The 22,572-nt window shown below is 43.5% G+C and overlaps 1 protein-coding gene across 1 annotated transcript in view; it reads left to right on the top strand.

Moving 5' to 3' along the window:
- The window catches only part of LOC142742671 (pinopsin-like), a 303,151-nt gene that overhangs the window by 229,962 nt on the left and 50,617 nt on the right, over positions 1-22,572 (top strand). Inside the window, exon 3 of the mRNA XM_075852674.1 lies at positions 2,255-2,580. Coding sequence (XP_075708789.1) covers positions 2,255-2,580 — 326 coding nt within the window. The remainder of the gene's footprint in view (positions 1-2,254; positions 2,581-22,572) is intronic.

The raw sequence follows: 22,572 nt of genomic DNA, 5'->3' as shown, positions 1-22,572 counted from the left end.
CAGTCCATGTGACCGCTGCAGCCTGTGATTGGCTGCAGCGGTCACATGGGATGAAACGTCAACCCGGGAGGCCGGACTGGAGGAAGAAGCAGGTAAGTTAACTTTTAATACTATTAACTCCAGCGGTAGTCACTGTCCCGGGTGCTGAAAGAGTTACTGCCGATCAGTTAACTCTTTCAGCACCCTGGACAGTGACTATCCCCTGACGTCGCCTAGCAACGCTCCCGTAATTATGGGTGCACACACGTAGCCACCCGTAATTACGGGAGCCCCATAGACTTCTATGGGCCTGCCCGTGCTGTTATTACAGCCTGAAATAGGACATGTTCCATATTTTTCAACGGCACGGGCACCTTCCCGTAAGCATATGGGAAGGTACCCGTGGCCAACAGAAGTCTATGGGCCCATAATTGTGGGCCGTAATTATGGCTAGTAATTACGGTCGTTTTTACGTTCGTGTGCATGAGTCCTAAAACAAGCCTTCTCCTTTGCCTCTTTTCTCAAAAGACCGGATGCTAACAAATCTTTTGTTCTGGAATTGGACGATTTATCAGTGGGAGTTGGAGCAGTTCTCCAAAAGCAGATAACGGTAAAACCCTTTCCTGTGGGTTTTCCTCCAAAGCCTTATCCGCAGCAAAGAAAAATGATGGCATCAGGGACTGTCAACTCCTGGCCATCAAGTTGGCCCTCGAAGAACAGAGACATTTGATGGAAGAAGCTTGTCACCCCATTACTATTTACACCACCAAGAAAAATTTACTGTACCTTCAGATAGGACAATTTTAGTTCACCGTAAACTTAACTGTAGCAACCAGTGTCAGACATCTGCTGCCAAGGCAAATAATAACATAAAGTGCATCAAAAGGGGCATTGATGCACATATAGAGAACATAGTTTTTTGTGGGACGAGATATTTTTTTACGGCACCATTTAATGTACCATATAATGTACTGGGAAACTGGAAAAAAAACACTTTATGAATGGGGAAAAAAAAGAGATTCCTCCATTATTTTGGAAATAGTTCAGACATTTACGTATGCGGCGATACCAAGTACATATGTTAATTATTTTTTTACATTGCTTTTGGGGGAAAATGTTTTTTGGAACGTCAGAGGGGGGCGACCTCCTCTTTCTAACGGCTTGGATGCCACGGTTGCTATTGGCCGCAGTATGTAATGGGTTAAATGAGCGGGCTACCGCTCGTTACGCTCGTTCTATGGATACGGCAGATGTCGGGAAGGAGTTAAATTACAGCAAATAGAAATATTGAAAAAGTAAGGAATTGATACAGAAATTATATTGAAAAATTGTATAACTTTTCATTATACAAAGTATGACATTTATTTGTGGAGAACGGAATACCCCCTTAAAGCATATTTATATCATATAACGTTATGGCATATTGTTGGCGGGAGTCCAATTTCTAATCCCTGTTAATCCTGGCAACAAACAGACAGAAACTCCTTTGGCTTTTTTCATGCACAGTGGCCTCCCGCTGTATAGGGAACTCCATTTAAGTGAATGAACTGTGTTATATTTCCCTGCACAGCAGATGGCCAGAAGCTGTGCAAGGGAAAAACATTGTATATCCTCGAGCTTGGCGTCTTCTCCACTAATAAATGCTGCCCTCGCATAAGGTGGCATAGGAGATCTGACCTTTCAAACAGGCTGTTAAAATGCAACAAAAAATTAATTCGAACTGCTTAATCTCTGTATAATGCAAAAAGTAAAGCAACATCTTAACGTGTTTGTATAAATTCCTCACCATTTATCACCATTTCCAAGATCTTTATTTACTTTCAGTGAACGGAAAGCTCTAGTCTTACACAGTTTGTTACAATGTATCAGTGTAGATGAGGGCTATCGGCCTGGAGTTATGACAAGAGAGAGATTTGTGCTGTGTTTAGCTCACCGAGAATTGCTTAGATACTGTATATTTGTAAGAAGCCATCAGCAGGGAGCAAAGTGTGATCAGGAGAGGTTTCATGTTATTGATGTAAACATGAAAGTTTCCATTCACTAACAGAAGCAGAGATCTTGATAATGATAAGAAAATGATTAAACAGTATATAAAGTATATTGAAAAGTTTTATAACTGTTAATTATACAATGGTTAAGCATATAGATAATACTGGACAACTAATTTAATACAATATACCCGGACACGAAGACACATAAATGTATTCTGTTAATAACAAAGAGTATTGTTTGCATGTGTTTATATGATGTTTAATAAATCTTGTACTTTTTGCAGGTATTGTGTCGCTCATCTCACTGGCCATACTGTCATATGAACGTTACACCACTCTGACCTTATACAACAAAGGAGGGCCAAAGTTTACAAAAGCTCTGCTTGCTGTGGCAAGCTCCTGGATTTACTCCCTGATATGGACCGTGCCACCTCTAATTGGATGGAGTAGCTATGGGAAGGAGGGCGCAGGCACCAGCTGTTCAGTGCGCTGGACCTCCGAGTCTGCAGAATCAGTTTCTTACATCATCTGCCTTTTTATCTTTTGCTTGGTCATCCCAATTCTTGTGATGGTGTATTGTTACGGAAGATTACTTTATGCTGTAAAACAGGTAAGCAACAAGAAAAGCTAAATCGTCTATTATTACAGTGTTGTAGTTGTTTTTCCTATAAGTTCGGTTTGTGTATTAGGCCTGGGCTCCACGCGATATATCACATGCAATGTGCGCAGTTTTATGCGATAACGCATTGCATAAAATCTCATTCATAAAATCACTATTGACATGCAATTTTTGGGATTAAGAGGAGGAGACCTGTTTTTGAGTGAAAAAAAAATATTTACAAAGCGAAAATAGTGAATTGTTATGCAACTCTATGATGAGGGAAATGACATGGGAATTGCGATAATTGCGCAAGAACTAATATGTGACCGTTATAAACTTACATTAAACACGATATCGTACTGCGTTCTAGCGTCAAAGCACTTGAGTGATTCTTGGCTGTGATACATCACCGTGAAGCCAAGTCTTAGGCCTCATGTACACGACCGTAGGGGTGTGCACGGGCCGTGATTTGCGGCCCGGACAACCTCAGAGTGTCATCCGCGGGCCGCCCGCAAATCATGGGTTGCGCACATAGCCGTGTACATTAATTTCAATGAGCCCGGACCGCAAAATTCAACCGTAATAAGACATGCCCTATCTTTTTACGGTCCTGGCTCCCGGGTAATGCACAGACCGTGGAAACCACGGTCGTGTGCATAGGCCCATAGAAATTAATCGGACCGCAATAACACGTTTGGGTTCATGGGACAGAAAATAAGCCATGGATAATAATGTGTCTATTTCTTAGACAATTTATACTGACAGCCTTCACTGGTAATAATGTTTTCAATTTTTTTTTAATAATTTCAACACAATATCATAATTTAATTACCATAGCAATTCCCTAAAATCCATCAATACTGGCATGTGTAAATACACCCCAAACCTGGCCACAAATTTTTGAGTGGAAAATGTGGCAAACCAAGCACTGAGGGGCAGAAGATTTAACTTCTGTGGGGGTTGCTCGGCTCGCTATCAAAGGGCATCTGTCACCACCTTTTTGCTGCCCTCACTGAGAGGCTGATTTCAGCGTTATTAGGCCTGTTCACACTAATATTGATGATTATGGCTAAGGGTATGTGCACACGATAACTGCATTTACATCTGAAATTATGGCGCTGTTTTCATGAGAAAACAGCTCTTGAATTTCAGACGTAATGGCATGTGCAGGCGTATTTCGCAGCGTCCATTACGGACGTAATTGAAGCTGTTTTTCTATGGAGTCAATGGAAAACGGCTCCAATTACGTCCCAAGAAGTGACAGACACTTCTTTGATGCGGGCGTCTTTTTTACGTGCCGTGTTTTGACAGCAGCGCGTAAAAAAAATGACCGTCGGCACAGTACATCATAAAACCCATTCAAATGAATGGGCAGATGTTTGTCGGCGCTTTGGAGCCGTATTTTCGGACGTAATTCGAGGTTAAAACGCCCGAATTACGTCCGTAAAATAGGGTGTGTGAACCCAGCCTCACAGTTAATGAAAACCCAAAATTTAGTGTCTCAGAAAATTAGACACTGCTGGTGTTGGTCCACTGTGTTATATCAAGTCCAGAGTCAGCGCAGCCTTTACCAGGAAATTTTCGAGGGCACTTCATGCTTCCCTCTGCGGACAAGCTTTATGGAGATGCTGATTTCATTTTACAGCAGGACTTGGTACCTGCCCACACTGCCAAAAGTACCAATACCTGGTTTAATAACCACAGTATCACTGTGCTTGATTGGCCAGCAAACTCGTCTGACCTAAAGCCCATAAAGAATCTATAGCGTATTGTCAAGAGGAAGATGAGACCCCAGACCCAACAATGCAGACGAGCTGAAGGCCGCTATCATACAACCTGGGCTTCTATAACACCTCAGCAGTGCCACAGGCTGATCGCCTCCATGCCACGCCGCCTTGATAACACCTCAGCAGTGCCACAGGCTGATCGCCTCCATGCCACGCCGCGTTGCAATAAAACTTAAATTTGTTTGCATCTGGATCTTTTGCGTACCTCTGTGTGTGCTGGGGTTATATATTTCCAATATTGTGGGATTCTCGTCCCTACCTTACTAGCACCACGCCAATTGATTGAGGAGTGCATCCCAATATCTATTTTTGATTACGCCGCATTAATAACACCTCAGCAGTGCCACAGGCTGATCGCCTCCATGCCACGCCGGATTGATGCAGTAATTCATGCAGAAGGAACCCCGACCAAGTATTGAGTGCATATACTGTACATGCTTTTCAGTAGGCCTACATTTCGGTATTAAAAATCATTTTTAAATTGGGCTTATTTAATATTAAAATTTTCAGAGACACTAAATTTTGGGTTTTCATTAACTGTTAGCCATAATCTTCAACATTAAAAGAAAAAAATGCTGGAAATAGATCACTCTGTGTGTAATTAATCTATATAATATGAGTTTCACTTTTTTAATTTAAATACTGAAATAAATTAACTTTTTGATGATATTCTAAATCATTGAGAAGTAAAAGTACATATATACACTACCGTTCAAAAGTTTAGGGTCACTTAGAAATTTCCTTATTTATGAAAGAAAAGCACAGTTTATTTCAATGAAGATAACATTAAATGAATCAGAAATACACTGTAAAGGATCTGCCAGACACAGCTTCTGTGTCAACGCCCATAGGTAATCAGTCTGCACCTGCTTCTATGTCTGTGAGACTGACTCCATCTTCCACCACCCAGAATGGCAGGCTTAGGAGTGGGAGAGCCTATCACAGCCTGGCCAGACGGAGCTAGCTCCCGCCCTCTGTCTATTTATACCTGCCTTTCCTGTTCCTCCTTTGCTTGTGATTCTTCTCAGCTGGTTTCCTGGCCCTGCTGCAGCTTCTTGAACTACTGACCCTCTGCTTGTATTTGACCTTGGCTTTACTGACCTCTCTTCTGCTCTGCGTTTTTGTACCTCGCTCATCTCCTGGTTTGACTCGGCTCGTTCACCTCGCTTGTTGCTCACGGTGTTCCCGTGGGCAACTTCCCCATTTCCCCGGCTTCTTTGTACCCTTGTCTGTTTGTCTGTCGTGCACCTATTGAGTGTAGGGACCGTCGCCCAGTTGTACCCCGTCGCCTAGGGCGGGTCGTTGCAAGTAGGCAGGGACTGAGTGGCGGGTAGATTAGGGCTCACCTGTCTGTCTCCCTACCCCGACATTACATACACTCTGTACATTGTAAATGTGCTAAATGACTATTCTAGCTGCAAACGTCTGGTTTTTAATGCAATATCTACATAGGTGTATAGAGGCCCATTTCCAGCAACCATCACTCCGGTGTTCTAATGGTACATTGTATTTGCTAACTGTGTTAGAAGGCTAATGGATGATTAGAAAACACTTGAAAACCCTTGTGCAATTATGTTAGCACCGCTGTAAACAGTTTTGCTGTTTAGAGGAGCTATAAAACTGACCTTCCTTTGAGCTAGTTGAGAATCTGGAGCATTACATTTGTGGGTTCGATTAAACTCTCAAAATGGCAGAAAAAGAGAGCTTTCATGTGAAACTCGACAGTCTATTCTTGTTCTTAGAAATGAAGGCTATTCCATGCGAGAAATTGCCAAGAAACTGAAGATTTCCTACAACGGTGTGTACTACTCCCTTCAGAGGACAGCACAAACAGGCTCTAACCAGAGTAGAAAGAGCAGTGGGAGGCCCCGCTGCACAAGGGAGCAACAAGACAAGTACATTAGAGTCTCTAGTTTGAGAAATAGACACCTCACCGGTCCTCAACGTGCAGCTTCATTAAATAGTACCCACAAAACGCCAGTGTCAACGTCTACAGTGAAGAGGCGACTCCGGGATGCTGGCCTTCAGGGCAGCGTGGCAAAGAAAAAGCCATATATGAGACTGGCTAATAAAAGGAAAAGATTAATATGGGCAAAAGCACACAGACATTGGACAGAGGAAGATTGGAAAAAAGTGTTATGGACAGACGAATCGAAGTTTGAGCTGTTTGGATCACACAGAAGAACATTTGTGAGACGCAGAACAACTGAAAAGATGCTGGAAGAGTGCCTGACGCCATCTGTCAAGCATGGTGGAGGTAATGTGATGGTCTGGGGTTGCTTTGGTGCTGGTAAAGTGGGAGATTTGTACAAGGTAAAAGGAATTTTGAATAAGGAAGGCTATCACTCCATTTTGCAACGCCATGCCATACCATACCCTTGATTGGAGCCAATTTCATCCTACAACAGGACAATGACCCAAAGCACACCTCCAAATTATGCAAGAACTATTTAGGGAAGAAGCAGGCAGCTGGTATTCTATCTGTAATGGAGTGGCCAGCGCAGTCACCAGATCTCAACCCCATAGAGCTGTTGTGGGAGCAGCTTGACCGTATGGTACGCAAGAAGTGCCTATCAAGCCAATCCAACTTGTGGGAGGGCCTTCTGGAAGCATGGGGTGAAATTTCTCCCGATTACCTCAGCAAATTAACAGCTAGAATGCCAAAGGTCTGTAATGCTGTAATTGCTGCAAATTAAGCATTCTTTGACGAAAGCAAAGTTTGAAGGAGAAAATTATTATTTCAAATAAAAATCATTATTTCTAACCTTGTCAATGTCTTGACTATATTTTCTAGTCCTTTTGCAACTCATTTGATAAATATAAGTGTGAGTTTTCATGGAAAACACAAAATTGGCTGGGTGACCCCAAACTTTTGAACGCTTATATCGGCAGTTAACACCTTAATTGCGGCGCTCGATTTTGAACGCCACAATTAAGGTGTTTAGCGCCGATCGGCAGCCCCCACGTGAAATCACGGGGGCTGGCGATGGTACCCATGGCAACCGGACGCCAGACAATGGCTTCCGGGTTGCCATGTACAGAAGCCTATGAGGACCACCCCGAGGGTGGTCGTCGTAGGCTTCCTGTCAGTGTGACTGTTACGTCACAATGACAGTTGGAATGCATTACGCTACGTGTGTAGTGTAATGTATTCCAGCAGCGATCAAAGCTGCAAGTCTAAGTGTCCCCTAGTGGGACAAGTGAAAAAAGTACAAAAAAGAATAAAAATGTTTTAAAAAAAGTGTAAAAATAAAAGTTAGAAGTGATATAAACAAGAACTGCTTTTTTTCCTATTATAAGTCTTTTATTATAGGAAAAAAAATGAATACGTAAAAAAAAATTACACATATTTGGTATCACCGCGTTCGTAACGACCCCAACTATAAAACTATAATATTATTTTTCCCGCACGGTGAACACCGCAAAAAAAATAAACGAAAAACAATGCCAGAATCACTATTTTTTGGTCACCACCCCTCCCAAAATATGTAATAAAAAGTGATCAAAAAGTTGCATGTACGCCAAAATAGCACCGATACAAACTACAACCCGTTCCGCAAAAAACAAGCCCTTACACCGCTTTTTTGACTGAAAAATAAAAAAGTTATGGCTCTCAGAATATGGTGACACAAAAAATAATTTATTTTCTAAATAAGTTATTTTATTGCGCAAACGCTGCAAAACATAAAAAAACGTATATACATATGGTATCGCCATAATCGTACCGACCCGCAGAATAAAGTATAATAGTCAGTTATAGCCCAGGGTAAACGCCGTAAAAAATAAATAAAAATCATTGTTAGAATTGATGGTTTTTGGTCACCTGGCTTGCCGAAAAATGTAATAAAAAGTGATCAACAAAATCGCATGTACCCCAAAATGGTACCAATGAAAATTACACATTGTCCCGCAACAAATAAGCCCTCACACGGCTCTGGTGGTGAAAAAATAAAAAAAGTCCCTGATCCCAGATTATGGCGATGCAAAATGTACAGAGCGTTCCAAAAGCGGATAGGATCGGGTGCCATTTATAAGTGCGACACTGGCCACATATCTGTGGATTATTATTTATTTACCCCATTATTATACCCTCTTATTATGCCCCTGATGTACTCTGCCCAGTCTACATATGCCCCCACATTATAAACTGAAATACCAGCAAAACCCCAGAGCTACTACCAAGCAAAATATGCGCTCCAAAAGCCAAATGGCGTCCCTCCCTTCTGAGCCCTACAGCGTGCCCAAACAGCCGTTTACGTCCAACGATATGGCATCGCCATACCCGGGAGAACCCTGTTCATCTTTTATGTGGTATTTGTGGCACAAACTGGGCACAACATATAGTGCACTAAAATGACACATCAGTGGAAAATTTTAATTTTCACTCTGCACCATCCGCTGCGCATTAAACCCTTCGCGCACAATGACTTAATAGCATGTCGTGATGTGGGGGGTGATATATGGAGCATCTCACGCGCTGAGCCCGTGCCATACGCTGCGGGTGTCAGCTGTGTATTATTACAGCTGATACCCGGGACTAACGGACAGAAACAGCGATCACGCTGTTACAGGAGCCTGTAAAAATGACAATGCACTGCAATACATTAGTATTGCAGAGTATTCTACCAGTGATCTAACGATCGCTGGTTCAAGTCTCCCAGGGGAACTAATAAAATATGTAAAAACAAAAGTAAATAGTTATTATCAGTGGAAAAAATGAAATAAATATTTAAAGTCCAAAAATAAACCCTTTTCACATTTTTTCTCTAAAGTAATGTAAAAAAAATACACAAAATCGGTATCGCTGCGTCCGTAAAAGTCCAAGCTATTACAATATACCATTATTTAACTCACACGGTGAACGCCGTGAAAAATAAAGAATTTTAAACTGAAAAATCGCAGTTTTTTGGTCACCCTGGCTCTACCAAAAAATGTAATAAAAAGTGCTCAAAAAGTCTTATGTACCAAAAAATGGTACCAATAAAAATTACAGCTCGTCCCGCAAAAAATATGCCCTCACACCACTCTATTGACGGAAAAATAAAAAAGTTGTGGCTCTCGGAAAGCGGGGAGGAAAAACGAAAAAGAAAAAAGCAAAACATGAATCAGTTCGTAAAGGGTTAATTCCTTTCTAATGAAAAAACATTTATGACCACATGTGGGGTATTGCCGCACTCGTGAGAAATTGCTTTACAAATGTTGGGTTGCATTTTGTCCTTTATCCTTTGTGAAATTGAAAAAATTCAACATTTTAGTGGAAATAATGTTGATATTAATTTTCACGCCCTAATTCTAATAAATTCTGCAAAAGACGTGTGGGGCCTTAATGCTCACTATACCCCTAGATAGATTCCTTAAGTGGTTTCATTTCCAAAATGGGGTTACTTTTGGGGGGCTTCCACTGTTTCGGTCTCTTAGGGGCTTTGCAAATTCGACATGACACCCAAAAACGATTCCAGCTAAATTTGAGCTCCAAAAGCCAAATAGCGCGCCTTCCCTTCTAAGCCCCGGTGTGGGTCCAAAACAGCAGTTTAATACTACATATGGGGTATTTACGTAATCAGGAAAATTGTTTTACAAATGTTGGGGTGCTTTTTCTCCTTTATTCCTTGTAAAAATTAAAAATGGCTACCTTTTTTCAGAAAAAAAGTAGATTTTTACCTTTACAGACTAATTCCAATGAATTCAGCAAAACAACTGTGGGGTCAAAATGCTAACTTTACCCCTAGAAAAATTCCTTGAGGGTTGTAGCTTCCAAAATGGGGTCACTATTGGGGGGTTTCCACGGTTTTCATTCCTCCAGTGCATTGCAAACGCGACACGGCACTGAAAACTATTCCAGCTAAATCAGAAATCCAAAATCCAAATGGTGCTCCTTCTCTTCTGAGTCCTGCTGTGGGTCCAAACAGCAGTTTATTAACACATATGGGGTATTGCTATAATCGGAAGAAATTGCTTTACATATGTTGGGGTGTTTTTTCTACTTTATTCCTTGTAAAAATTTAAAATGTCTAAGTTTTTTCACAAAAAAAGTAGATTTTCATCTTCACATACTAATTCAAATAAATTTAGCAAAAAAACTGTGGGTTCAAAATGCTAACTATACCCATAGATAAATTCCTTAAGGGGTATAGTTTCCAAAATGGGGGTCACTTTTTGGGGGTCTTTACTGTTTTGGTACCACAAGACCTATTCAAACCTGACATGGTGCCTAAAATATATTCTAAAAAAAGGAGGCCCCAAAATCCACTAGGTGCTCCTTTGCTTCTGAGGCCTGTGTTTCAGTCCATTATCACACTAGGGCCACATGTGGGATATTTCTAAAAACTGCAGAATCTGGGCAATAAATATTGAGTTGTATTTCTTGGGTAAAACCTTCTGTAGTACAGAAAAAATGTATTACAAATGAATTTTCGAAGAAAAAAAATGAAATTTGTAAATTTCACCTCTACTTTGCTTTAATTCTTGTGAAACGCCTAAAGGGTTAAAACACTTTCTGAATGTTGTTTTGAATACTTTGATGGGTGCAGTTTTCAAAATGGCTTTTGGGGACTTTCTAATATATAGGGCCCTCAAAGCCACTTCAGAACTGAACTGGTCCCTGAAAAAATAGGCTTTTGAAATGTTCTTGAAAATATGAGAAATTGCTTCTAAAGTTCTAAGCCTTGTAACGTCCTAGAAAAATAAAAGAATGTTCAAAAAACTACGCAAACATAAAGTAGACATATGGGAAATATAAACTAGTAAGTATTTTGTGTGGTATTACTATCTGTTTTACAAGTAAATACATTTAAATTTAGAAAAATGCAAATTTTTGCTAATTTTCTCTAAATCTTGGCGTTTCTTACAAATAAATATTGAATTTAACGACAAAATTTTTTAAGTATCATAAAGTACAACATGTCACGAGAAAACAATCTCAGAATCGCTTGGATAGGCAAAAGCATTCTGGAGTTATTACCACATAAAGTGACACATGTCAGATTTGCAAAAATGGGGCTGGTCCTGAAGGCCAAAACAGGCTTAGACACTAAGGGGTTAATGCCTTTCCAATGTTTAATAATTCCATTTTCCCCAAAAATTGGCGGACATGCCAATAACTCTTTGTGGTCCATAAATTAATTGTACCAGAATCTATTTTCTTTAAATGAGTACTGTACCATAAGGGGGTGACACCAGTGGCGTAGCTATAGGGGTCGCAGTAGTCAAAATTGCGACTCGGCCCTGAAGCCAGGGGAGCCCCCAGCACCAGGTCTATTAAAAGTTACTATTGTAAATGGGGCCTATGTAATAAGCTACACGGGCCCGTCTTACTATAGTAACAGACAGTATACTTACCCTCCTTGTTCCCGAGCACAGTCTATCCTGTCTATATAAAATTTTAATCCATCTTACAAAAGACCAACTAAATCCAAACCTTTCCAAAATTGCCCACAGATACATCCACTTCACACTGTCAAATGCTTTAATCACATCTAATGACAGTATGGAGTGGAGGCCACTTTCACCTGGCCACTGCAGATTGGTGAACACCCTGTGTATGTTGTATGTGGTTGTCTTATGCGGCATGAAACCACATTGATCACCATGAACAAGAGTAGTAATTCTTCCAAAGAAACAGGGGGAGGAAAACTCCAGCTCACCAGTCCCACGTCTGACACTCCAACTTCGCCTGGACCTCGGTAAGTAACAATGGAAAACAAAGGAAGTTGATCCAGCGCTGTTATTCTGTTTAAAAAGGAATCATGTTCCTATATTTTATTTGATATGAAAAAGTTAAAATAGAACGAACAAACAGGCGTGGTAACAAAGCAGTTTCAAGTAGGTAATTCTTCCACCCTAACAAGTTGTCAAGATCTTTGCTAAAATATTGATATCATTATTGAGCATAAAAATAGGGCGATATGACCCACGGTCATAAATGTCCTTATCAGCCTTTGGGATCAGAAAAATTGTTGCCACCTCCATTGACGCTGGTAGTCTATTCTAGCTATGCGAGTGAATGTAAACATCCAATAATCTATTCAATAGTACATTTTTATATTGTTAGAACAATTCAACTGGAAGTCCATCCAGACCTGGGGCTTTTCCCCCCGACATTGTAGCCAAGGCTCTTTTGATATCCTCTATTGTTATGGGGAGATCTAGTAGTTCTTCTTGTTCCTTTCCTATTTTGGAGAAGGAAATTTCATCCAAGTATTTATTTATATGTGCCGCCTCATATACCCAGGCAGAGTATATTTTTTTTTATCAAACCCTACAAAGGCATTAAGAATTGCTTTTGTCACACTGTGTATGCTGTGTCTTTCTTTACCAGCCTGTACTCTTATCCCTTTTATAAATTATTCATATTTTGTGATTTATGATTTCCTGTAGTGCATAAATAGTTTTTAATATGCAACCATGATAAAGTCCAGTTTTCCAAGACTATGAAATAAAGCTGTTCTTAGTGGAAACCATACAAAAAATGTCTAGCGCTCAAAGGGGTTTGCCCACTAAGATCATTTTTTTACCTATCTACAGCCCGGCCTTGGCTCCATTCAAACTCCACCAGCTGCCGTTTTGTGATTGGGGGAAACGGGGGACTTGGGCGATTGGTGGGGATCCCAGTGTTCAGACCCCCACCAATCTAGCATTTATCACCTATTCAGTTGATAAATGAAAAATGCCGTAGGCTAGAGTGCCCCTCTAATTAGACGTGAGGCCCCATGCACACGACCGTAGATGTCATCCACCCGTAAATACTGTCCGTAAATATAGATCCGTAATTAAGGAAGCGCCCATAGACATCTATGGGGAGTCCGTGCCGTAATTACGAACAAAAAAAGGACATGTTCTATAATTTCTACGGCACGGACACCCATTCGTAAAAATACGGAAAGGTGTGCGTAACCAATAGAAATGAATGGGTTCGTAATTACGGTCCGTAATAACAGATGAAAAATACAGTCGTGTGCATGGGGCCTAAGTCTGTAGAAGAGAAATAATGTGTTTTTCCTTTTTAACCCCTTGATGACCGCCTATATGCCTTTTATCGGCGGTCATTAAGGGTACTTATGCCTCAGTGCCACTTTTTTAACCCTTTCAGGACCGAGCTCATTTTGGCCTTCAGGATCTGCCTGCTTCTTCCCTAAATAGTTCTTGCATAATTTGGAGGTGTGCTTTGGGTCATTGTCCTGATGTAGGATGAAATTGGCTCCAATCAAGCGCTGTCCATAGGGTATGGCATGGCGTTGCAAAATGGAGTGATAGCCTTCCTTATTCAAAATCCCTTTTACCCTGTACAAATCTCCCACTTTACTAGCACCAAAGCAACCCCAGACCATCACATTACCTCCACCATGCTTGACAGATGGCGTCAGGCACTCTTCCAGCATCTTTTCAGTTGTTCTGCATCTCACAAATGTTCTTCTGTGTGATCCAAACACCTCAAACTTCAATTCGTCTGTCCATAACACTTTTTTCCAATCTTCCTCTGTCCAATGTCTGTGTGCTTTTGCCCATATTAATCTTTTCCTTTTATTAGCCAGTCTCAGATATGGCTTTTTCTTTGCCACTCTGCGCTGAAGACCAGCATCCCGGAGTCGCCTCTTCACTGTAGACCTTGACACTGGCGTTTTGCGGGTACTATTTAATGAAGCTGCCAGTTGAGGACCTGTGAGGCGTCTATTTCTCAAACTAGAGACTCTAATGTACTTGTCTTGTAGCTCAGTTGTGCAGCGGGGCTTCCCACTTCTCTTTCTACTCTGGTTAGAGCCTGTTTGTGCTGTCCTCTGAAGGGAGTAGTACACACCATTGTAGGAAATCTTCAGTTTCTTGGCAATTTCTCGCATGGAATAGCCTTCATTTCTAAGAACAAGAATAGACTGTGGAGTTTCACATGAAAGCTCTCTTTTTCTAGCCATTTTGAGAGTTTAATCGAACCCACAAATGTAATGCTCCAGATTCTCAACTAGCTCAAAGAAAGGTCCGTTTTATAGCTCCTCTAAACAGCAAAACTGTTTACAGCGGTGCTAACATAATTGCACAAGGGTTTTCAAGTGTTTTCTAATCATCCATTAGCCTTCTAACACAGTTAGCAAACACAATGTACCTGGAGTGATGGTTGCTGGAAATGGGCCTTTATACACCTATGTAGATATTGCATTAAAAACCAGACGTTTGCAGCTAGAATAGTCATTTAGCACATTAACAATGTATAGAGTGTATTTCTGATTAATTTAATGTTATCTTCATTGAAAAAAAACTGTGCTTTTCTTTCAAAAATAAGGAAATTTCTAAGTGACCCTAAACATTTGAATGGTAGTGTATATCGTTTTTTGTTGGTTTTTTTGTGGCGTTTGCGCAATAAAATCACTTTTCGATAAAATGATTTCTTTTTTGTGTCACAATTTATTTTTTGAGCCATAATTTTTTATTTTTCAGTCAAAAAAGCTGTGTAAAGGCTTGTTTTTTGCGGGACGGATTGTAGTTTTTATTGGTACTATTTTGGGGTACATGCGACTTTTTGATCACTTTTTATTCTATATTTTGTAAGGTTTGATTACCAAAAAAATAGTGATTCTGACATTGTTTTTTAATAATTTTTTTTTGCGGTGTTCACCGTGCGGGAAAAATAATATTATAGTTTTATAGTTTGGGTTGTTACGAACCTGGTGATACCAAATATGTGTACTTTTTTCCTATAATAAAAGACTTATAGGAAAAAATGCATTTTTTGTTTTTGTAACTTACTGGTACTCATAGGCTGCCGTGCATGGCAGACCCGGAGGATGTTGTATGGTCTCAGGTTTTGCCATGCAACCGACTGCAGCACACGCAATCGGTCCCAGGGAAAGTTTGTTGTATCGACAAACTTTCCAGTTCGTTACAGTAACAAGCTTTCCAGTTCGTTGCTACAACAAACTTTCCCTGCGATCACATGATCGGGACCTGAACCAAGCAGGTCCCGATCATGTCTCCGGGACCAGAGGCAGGGGTTAAAAGCGCAATCCGTGTGTCAGAGCTACTCTGAAACACCCGGATCGCGCAAGTGCCGACGTGAATTTACTGTGGGCGGTCGGGAAGCGGTTAATAGTGACTCCCCTCTCTAACCTGACTACCCCTTTATTTTCTACATTGACCTCCCTCCTTCTGTGTGAAGTTACTGCCACTAGGTATCTCACTTCCTATAATCTGCTGTCTACCCCGCGTTATCAAGCAAAAGTCTGTTCCTGGTTACAGAGCAGAATTGACGGGCTGCAGAAAGTGGGGTAGTGTCACCACTGCCTACTATACCAATCTATGTAGAGTGCAGGGGGAAGCAGGAGGAGGGAGCAGAGAGAGAGAGAGAGAGAGAGTGAGTCACACTGCATACCAGTCTATGGAGAAGGGGGGGCAGAGTAGGAGGAGGGAGCGAGTCAGCAACACACACACACTGCATGTAAGTCTATGGACGAGGGAGGGGTGAGCAGGGGAAGGAAGCAGGAGCAGACTGAGAAAGACACATGCTGCTGGTAAGATTTCTTTGTCACCCCAGTGCTGGATTCTCAGCTACACTACCCAGTATTGCTGTATAATCTCTTTCATGCTGCTGTAGATTTTATATATATATATATATATATATATATACTACCGTTCAAAAGTTTAGGGTCACTTAGAAATGTCCTTATTTTTGAAAGAAAAGCACAGTTTTTTTCAATGAAGATAACATTAAATTAATCAGGAATACACTCTATACATTGTTAATGTGCTAAATGACTATTCTAGCTGCAAACGTCTGGTTTTTAATGCAATATCTACATAGGTGTATAGAGGCCCATTTCCATCAACCATCACTCCAGTGTTCTAATGGTACATTGTGTTTGCTAACTGTGTTAGAAGGCTAATGGATGATTAGAAAACACTTGAAAACCCTTGTGCAATTATGTTAGCACAGCTGTAAACAGTTTTGCTGTTTAGAGGAGCTATAAAACTGACCTTCCTTTGAGCTAGTTGAGAATCTGGAGCATTACATTTGTGGGTTTGATTAAACTCTCAAAATGGCTAGAAAAAGAGAGCTTTCATGTGAAACTCGACAGTCTATTCTTGTTCTTAGAGATGAAGGCTATTCCATGCGAGAAATTGCCAAGAAACTGTAGATTTCCTACAACGATGTGTACTACTCCCTTTAGAGGACAGCACACACAGGCTCTAACCAGAGTAGAAAGAGAAGTGGAAGGCCCCGCTGCACAACTGAGCAACAAGACAAGTACATTAGAGTCTCTATGTAGTGACCGGGGGGTAGGGAAACGGACAAGTGAGCCCTAATCTACCCGCCACTCTGTCCCTGCCTACTTGCAACGACCCGCCCTAGGCGACGGGGTACAACTGGGCGGCGGTCCCTGCACTCAGTAAGTGCACGACAAACATACAAGGGAATACAAGCAAGGGAAAGGGGCAGTTGCCCACGGCAACACCGTGAGCAACCAGAGTGGTGAACGAGCCGAGTCAAGCCAGGAGTGTGCGAGGTACCAAACGAAGAGCAGAAGAGTAGTCAGTAAGCCAGGGTCTGTATGGAGCAGGAACAAAATAGAAGGAGCTGTAGCTGGGCCAGGAAACCACACAAAAAAGAATAACAAGCAAGGAGGAACAGGAAATGCAGGTATAAATAGACAGAGGGCGGGAGCTAGCTGAGTCTGGCCAGGCTGCGATAGGCTCTCCCACTCCTAAGCCTGCCAGCCTGAGTGGTGGAAGCTGGAGTCAGTCTCAGGGATGTAGATTCAGGTGCTGACTGATTAATTAAGGGAGTTAACCCCGAAGCTGTGCCTGGCAGATCCTTTACAGTACCCCCCCTTTTATGAGGGGCCACCGGACCCTTTCTAAGTGGACCTGGCTTACTGGGGAAACGCAGGTGGAACCTCCTGACCAATACCCCAGCGTGAACATCCCGGGCGGGTACCCAAGTCCTCTCCTCGGGCCCGTAACCTCTCCAATGGACCAGGTACTGGAGGGAGCCTTGGACCATCTTGCTGTCCACAATCCTGGCCACCTCGAATTCCACCCCCTCAGGGGTGAGGACGGGAACAGGAGGTCTCCTCGAGGGAGCCAAGGACGGGGAGCAGCGTTTAAGGAGGGAGGCATGAAACACATCGTGTATACGAAAAGACGGGGGTAACTCCAGCCGGAAGGAGACAGGATTGAGGACCTCAATGACCTTATACGGCCCAATAAACCGGGGAGCAAATTTCTTGGACGGAACCTTGAGACACAAGTTCCTAGACGACAACCACACCAGATCCCCGACCATAAACAGGGGGTTAGCAGAACGTTTTCTATCAGCCTGAGTTTTTTGTACGCTCTGGGACGCCTCTAGGTTCTTCTGAACCTGGGCCCAGACTGTGCACAGTTCCCGATGAACGACCTCTACCTCGGGATTGTTGGAACTACCAGGTGAAACGGAGGAGAACCGTGGATTAAACCCAAAATTACAGAAAAAGGGAGAGACCCCTGACGAGTTACTGACCCGGTTATTAAGGGAAAATTCGGCGAGGGGAATGAATGAGACCCAATCATATTGACAGTCAGAGACAAAACACCTTAAGTATTGTTCTAGAGATTGATTAGTCCTCTCCGTTTGACCATTGGTTTCAGGATGGAAGGCAGAGGAGAAGGACAGATCAATACCCAACTTCATACAGAAGGCTCTCCAAAACAATGAAACAAATTGTACCCCTCTGTCCGAAACAATATTGACAGGGACCCCATGGAGAAGCAGGATGTGTTTGACAAACAAGGTAGCCAACGTCTTGGCGTTGGGTAGTTTCTTGAGGGGCACAAAGTGGCACATCTTACTGAAGCGGTCTACCACCACCCACACCACCGACTTGCCTTGGGATGGAGGCAAATCGGTGATAAAATCCATGGAGATATGTGTCCAAGGTCTCTGGGGAATGGGCAACGAACGCAGTAAGCCCGCTGGTCGGGACCTGGGAGTCTTGGACCTAGCACAAACCTCGCAAGCGGCGACGTAGGCCTTAACGTCTTTAGGCAACCCAGGCCACCAATAATTTCTGGTAATGAGGTGTTTGGTACCCAGGATGCCTGGATGACCAGATAGTGCGGAGTCATGATTTTCCCTAAGTACCCTTAGCCGGAATTGCAGGGGAACAAACAGCTTGTTCTCAGGAAGGTTCCCGGGAGCTGAACCTTGATCAGCAGCAATTTCAGAGACTAAATCAGAATCGATCGAGGAAATGATTATACCTGGAGGCAAAATACAAGCAGGATCTTCCTCCGAAGGAGGGCTGGCCATGAAGCTACGCGACAGTGCATCAGCCTTAATATTTTTAGACCCAGCCCTATAGGTAACCAAAAAATTGAATCTGGTAAAAAATAATGCCCATCGAGCTTGTCTCGGGTTTAGCCTCCGGGCAGATTCTAGGAAAACCAGATTCTTGTGGTCGGTAAGGACCGTTACCTGGTGTCTAGCCCCCTCCAGGAAGTGGCGCCACTCTTCAAATGCCCATTTAATGGCTAAGAGTTCGCGGTTGCCAATATCATAATTACTCTCAGTTGGCGAAAACTTCCTGGAGAAGTAGGCACAGGGGCGGAGATGGGTGAGGGACCTGGTACCCTGGGACAAGACAGCCCCCACTCCCACCTCAGATGCGTCAACTTCCACGATAAATGGCTCCATTTGGTTGGGCTGAACCAGCACCGGGGCCGAGATAAAGCACTTCTTAAGGACCTCAAAAGCCTGGACAGCCTCAGGAGGCCAGTGGAGGAGATCAGCACCTTTGCGAGTGAGGTCCGTAAGAGGCTTAGCGATGACCGAGAAGTTAGCAATAAATCTCCTGTAATAATTAGCGAACCCCAAAAAACACTGTAATGCCTTCAGGGAGGCAGGTTGGACCCATTCCGCCACAGCCTGAACCTTGGCGGGGTCCATGCGGAATTCATGAGGAGTGAGGATTTGACCCAAAAATGGTATCTCCTGTACCCCAAACACACATTTTTCGGTTTTGGCAAACAGTTTGTTTTCCCGAAGGACCTGGAGCACCTTCCTGACATGCTCAATGTGGGAGGACCAGTCCTTGGAAAACACCAGTATGTCATCAAGGTACACTACAAGAAATATCCCCAGGTAATTTCTCAAAATCTCATTTATGAAATTTTGGAAGACCGCAGGGGCATTACACAACCCAAAGGGCATGACGAGGTATTCGAAATGGCCTTCGGGCGTGTTAAACGCAGTCTTCCACTCATCCCCCTCTTTGATGCGAATAAGGTTATACGCCCCCCGTAGATCCAATTTAGAGAACCATTGGGCCCCCTGAACCTGATTAAAGAGATCAGGAATCAAAGGAAGGGGATACTGGTTCCTTACCGTGACCTTATTCAGGCTACGGTAGTCAATGCATGGCCTAAGACCACCATCCTTCTTTCCTACGAAGAAGAAGCCAGCACCTACCGGAGAAGAAGAGGGACGAATGTAACCCTTGGCCAGGGATTCCTGTATATACTCTCTCATGGCTTCACGTTCGGGACAAGAAAGATAAAATATCCTACCCTTAGGAAGCTTAGCTCCTGGTACCAATTCGATAGTGCAATCGTATTCTCTATGAGGAGGTAACACTTCGGAGGCCTCCCTAGAGAAAACATCAGCGAAGTCCTGAACAAACTCGGGTAGCGTATTCGCCTCCTCAGGGGGAGAAATAGAATTAACAGAAAAACATGACGTACAACATTCATTACCCCATTTGGTTAGCTCCCCAGTATTCCAGTCAAACGTGGGATTATGCAACTGCAACCAGGGAAGGCCTAGAACCAAATCGTACGATAATCCCTGCATCAACAGTACAGAGCATTGCTCCAAATGCATGGAGCCAACAAGGAGTTCAAAAACAGGGGTATGCTGTGTAAAATAACCATTAGCAAGAGGAGTGGAGTCGATACCCACTACCGGGACAAGTTTAGGCAAATCAATCAGAGGCATAGCAAGAGACATAGCAAATTCCACAGACCTAATATTAGTAGAGGACCCTGAATCCACGAAGGCACTGCCGGTAGCAGACCTACCACCAAAAGAGACCTGAAAGGGAAGCAAGATCTTAGTACGTTTCCTATTTACTGGAAATACCTGTGCGCCCAAGTGACCTCCCCGATGATCACTTAGGCGCGGAAGTTCTCTGGCTGCATTCTTACGCTTAGGACAGTTGTTCACTTGATGCTTGTCATCCCCACAGTAGAAGCAGAGACCATTCTTCCTGCGGAATTCTCTACGTTGTTGGGGGGACACGGAGGCCCCGAGTTGCATAGGTATCTCTGAGTCTTTCCTGGAGGAACGAAGCAACGGAACTTCGGGAGGCATCATGGGGGAGTCGGAGGAGAAAACACATAAACGTTCATGTTGTCGTTCCCTGAGACGTCGGTCAAGCTTTACCGCTAAAGCCATAGCCTGGTCTAGGGAGTCAGAAGAGGGATAGCTAACTAGCAGGTCTTTCAGGGCATTCGACAGACCCAACCTAAACTGGCACCTTAAGGCAGGGTCATTCCACCGAGAAGCTACGCACCACTTCCTAAAGTCAGAGCAATACTCCTCAACAGGTCTCTTACCCTGACGTAAGGTCACCAGCTGACTCTCGGCAAAGGCAGTCCTGTCAGTCTCGTCATAAATAAGTCCGAGAGCAGAAAAGAAACAATCAACGGAGGAAAGTTCAGGGGCGTCAGGAGCCAAGGGGAAGGCCCACTCTTGGGGCCCTTCCTGTAGCCGGGACATAATTATACCCACCTGCTGGCTCTCAGAACCTGAGGAATGAGGCTTTAAACGAAAGTAAAGCCTACAACTCTCCCGAAAGGAGAGAAAAGCCCTCCGGTCCCCTGAGAACCGGTCGGGCAACTTGAGGTGGGGTTCAAGAGGTGCGGTGAGGGGAACTACCAAGGTAGCATCAGGCTGGTTGACCCTCTGAGCCAGGGCCTGGACCTGTAGGGAGAGACCCTGCATTTGCTGAGCCAGGGTCTCACGGGGGTCCATAGTGGTGTCAGGGACCAGGGTAGACTAGGTATGGGCTTGTTATTATGTAGTGACCGGGGGGTAGGGAAACGGACAAGTGAGCCCTAATCTACCCGCCACTCTGTCCCTGCCTACTTGCAACGACCCGCCCTAGGCGACGGGGTACAACTGGGCGGCGGTCCCTGCACTCAGTAAGTGCACGACAAACATACAAGGGAATACAAGCAAGGGAAAGGGGCAGTTGCCCACGGCAAAACCGTGAGCAACCAGAGTGGTGAACGAGCCGAGTCAAGCCAGGAGTGTGCGAGGTACCAAACGAAGAGCAGAAGAGTAGTCAGTAATCCAGGGTCTGTATGGAGCAGGAACAAAATAGAAGGAGCTGTAGCTGGGCCAGGAAACCACACAAAAAAGAATAACAAGCAAGGAGGAACAGGAAATGCAGGTATAAATAGACAGAGGGCGGGAGCTAGCTGAGTCTGGCCAGGCTGCGATAGGCTCTCCCACTCCTAAGCCTGCCAGCCTGAGTGGTGGAAGCTGGAGTCAGTCTCAGGTATGTAGATTCAGGTGCTGACTGATTAATTAAGGGAGTTAACCCCGAAGCTGTGCCTGGCAGATCCTTTACACTCTAGTTTGAGAAATAGACGCCTCACAGGTCCTCAACTGGCAGCTTCATTAAATAGTACCGGCAAAACGCCAGTGTCAACGTCTACAGTGAAGAGGCGACTCCGGGATGCTGGCCTTCAGGGCGGAGTGGCAAAGAAAAAGCCATATCTGAGACTGGCTAATAAAAGGAAAAGATTAATATGGGCAAAAGCACACAGACATTGGACAGAGGAAGATTGGAAAAAAGAGTTATGGACAGACGAATCGAAGTTTGAGGTGTTTGGATCACACAGAAGAACATTTGTGAGACGCAGAACAACTGAAAAGATGCTGGAAGAGTGCCTGACGCCATCTGTGAAGCATGGTGGAGGTAATGTGATGGTCTGGGGTTGCTTTGGTGCTGGTAAAGTGGGAGATTTGTACAAGGTAAAAGGGATTTTGAATAAGGAAGGCTATCACTCCATTTTGCAACGCCACGCCATACCCTGTGGACAGCGCTTGATTGGAGCCAATTTCATCCTACAACAGGACAATGACCCAAAGCACACCTCCAAATTATGCAAGAACTATTTAGGGAAGAAGCAGGCAGCTGGTATTCTATCTGTAATGGAGTGGCCAGCGCAGTCACCAGATCTCAAC

Source organism: Rhinoderma darwinii, chromosome 2, assembly GCF_050947455.1.
Source record: "Rhinoderma darwinii isolate aRhiDar2 chromosome 2, aRhiDar2.hap1, whole genome shotgun sequence".
Taxonomy (NCBI): domain Eukaryota; kingdom Metazoa; phylum Chordata; class Amphibia; order Anura; family Rhinodermatidae; genus Rhinoderma; species Rhinoderma darwinii.
This window is presented reverse-complemented; position numbering and strand designations above follow the sequence as displayed.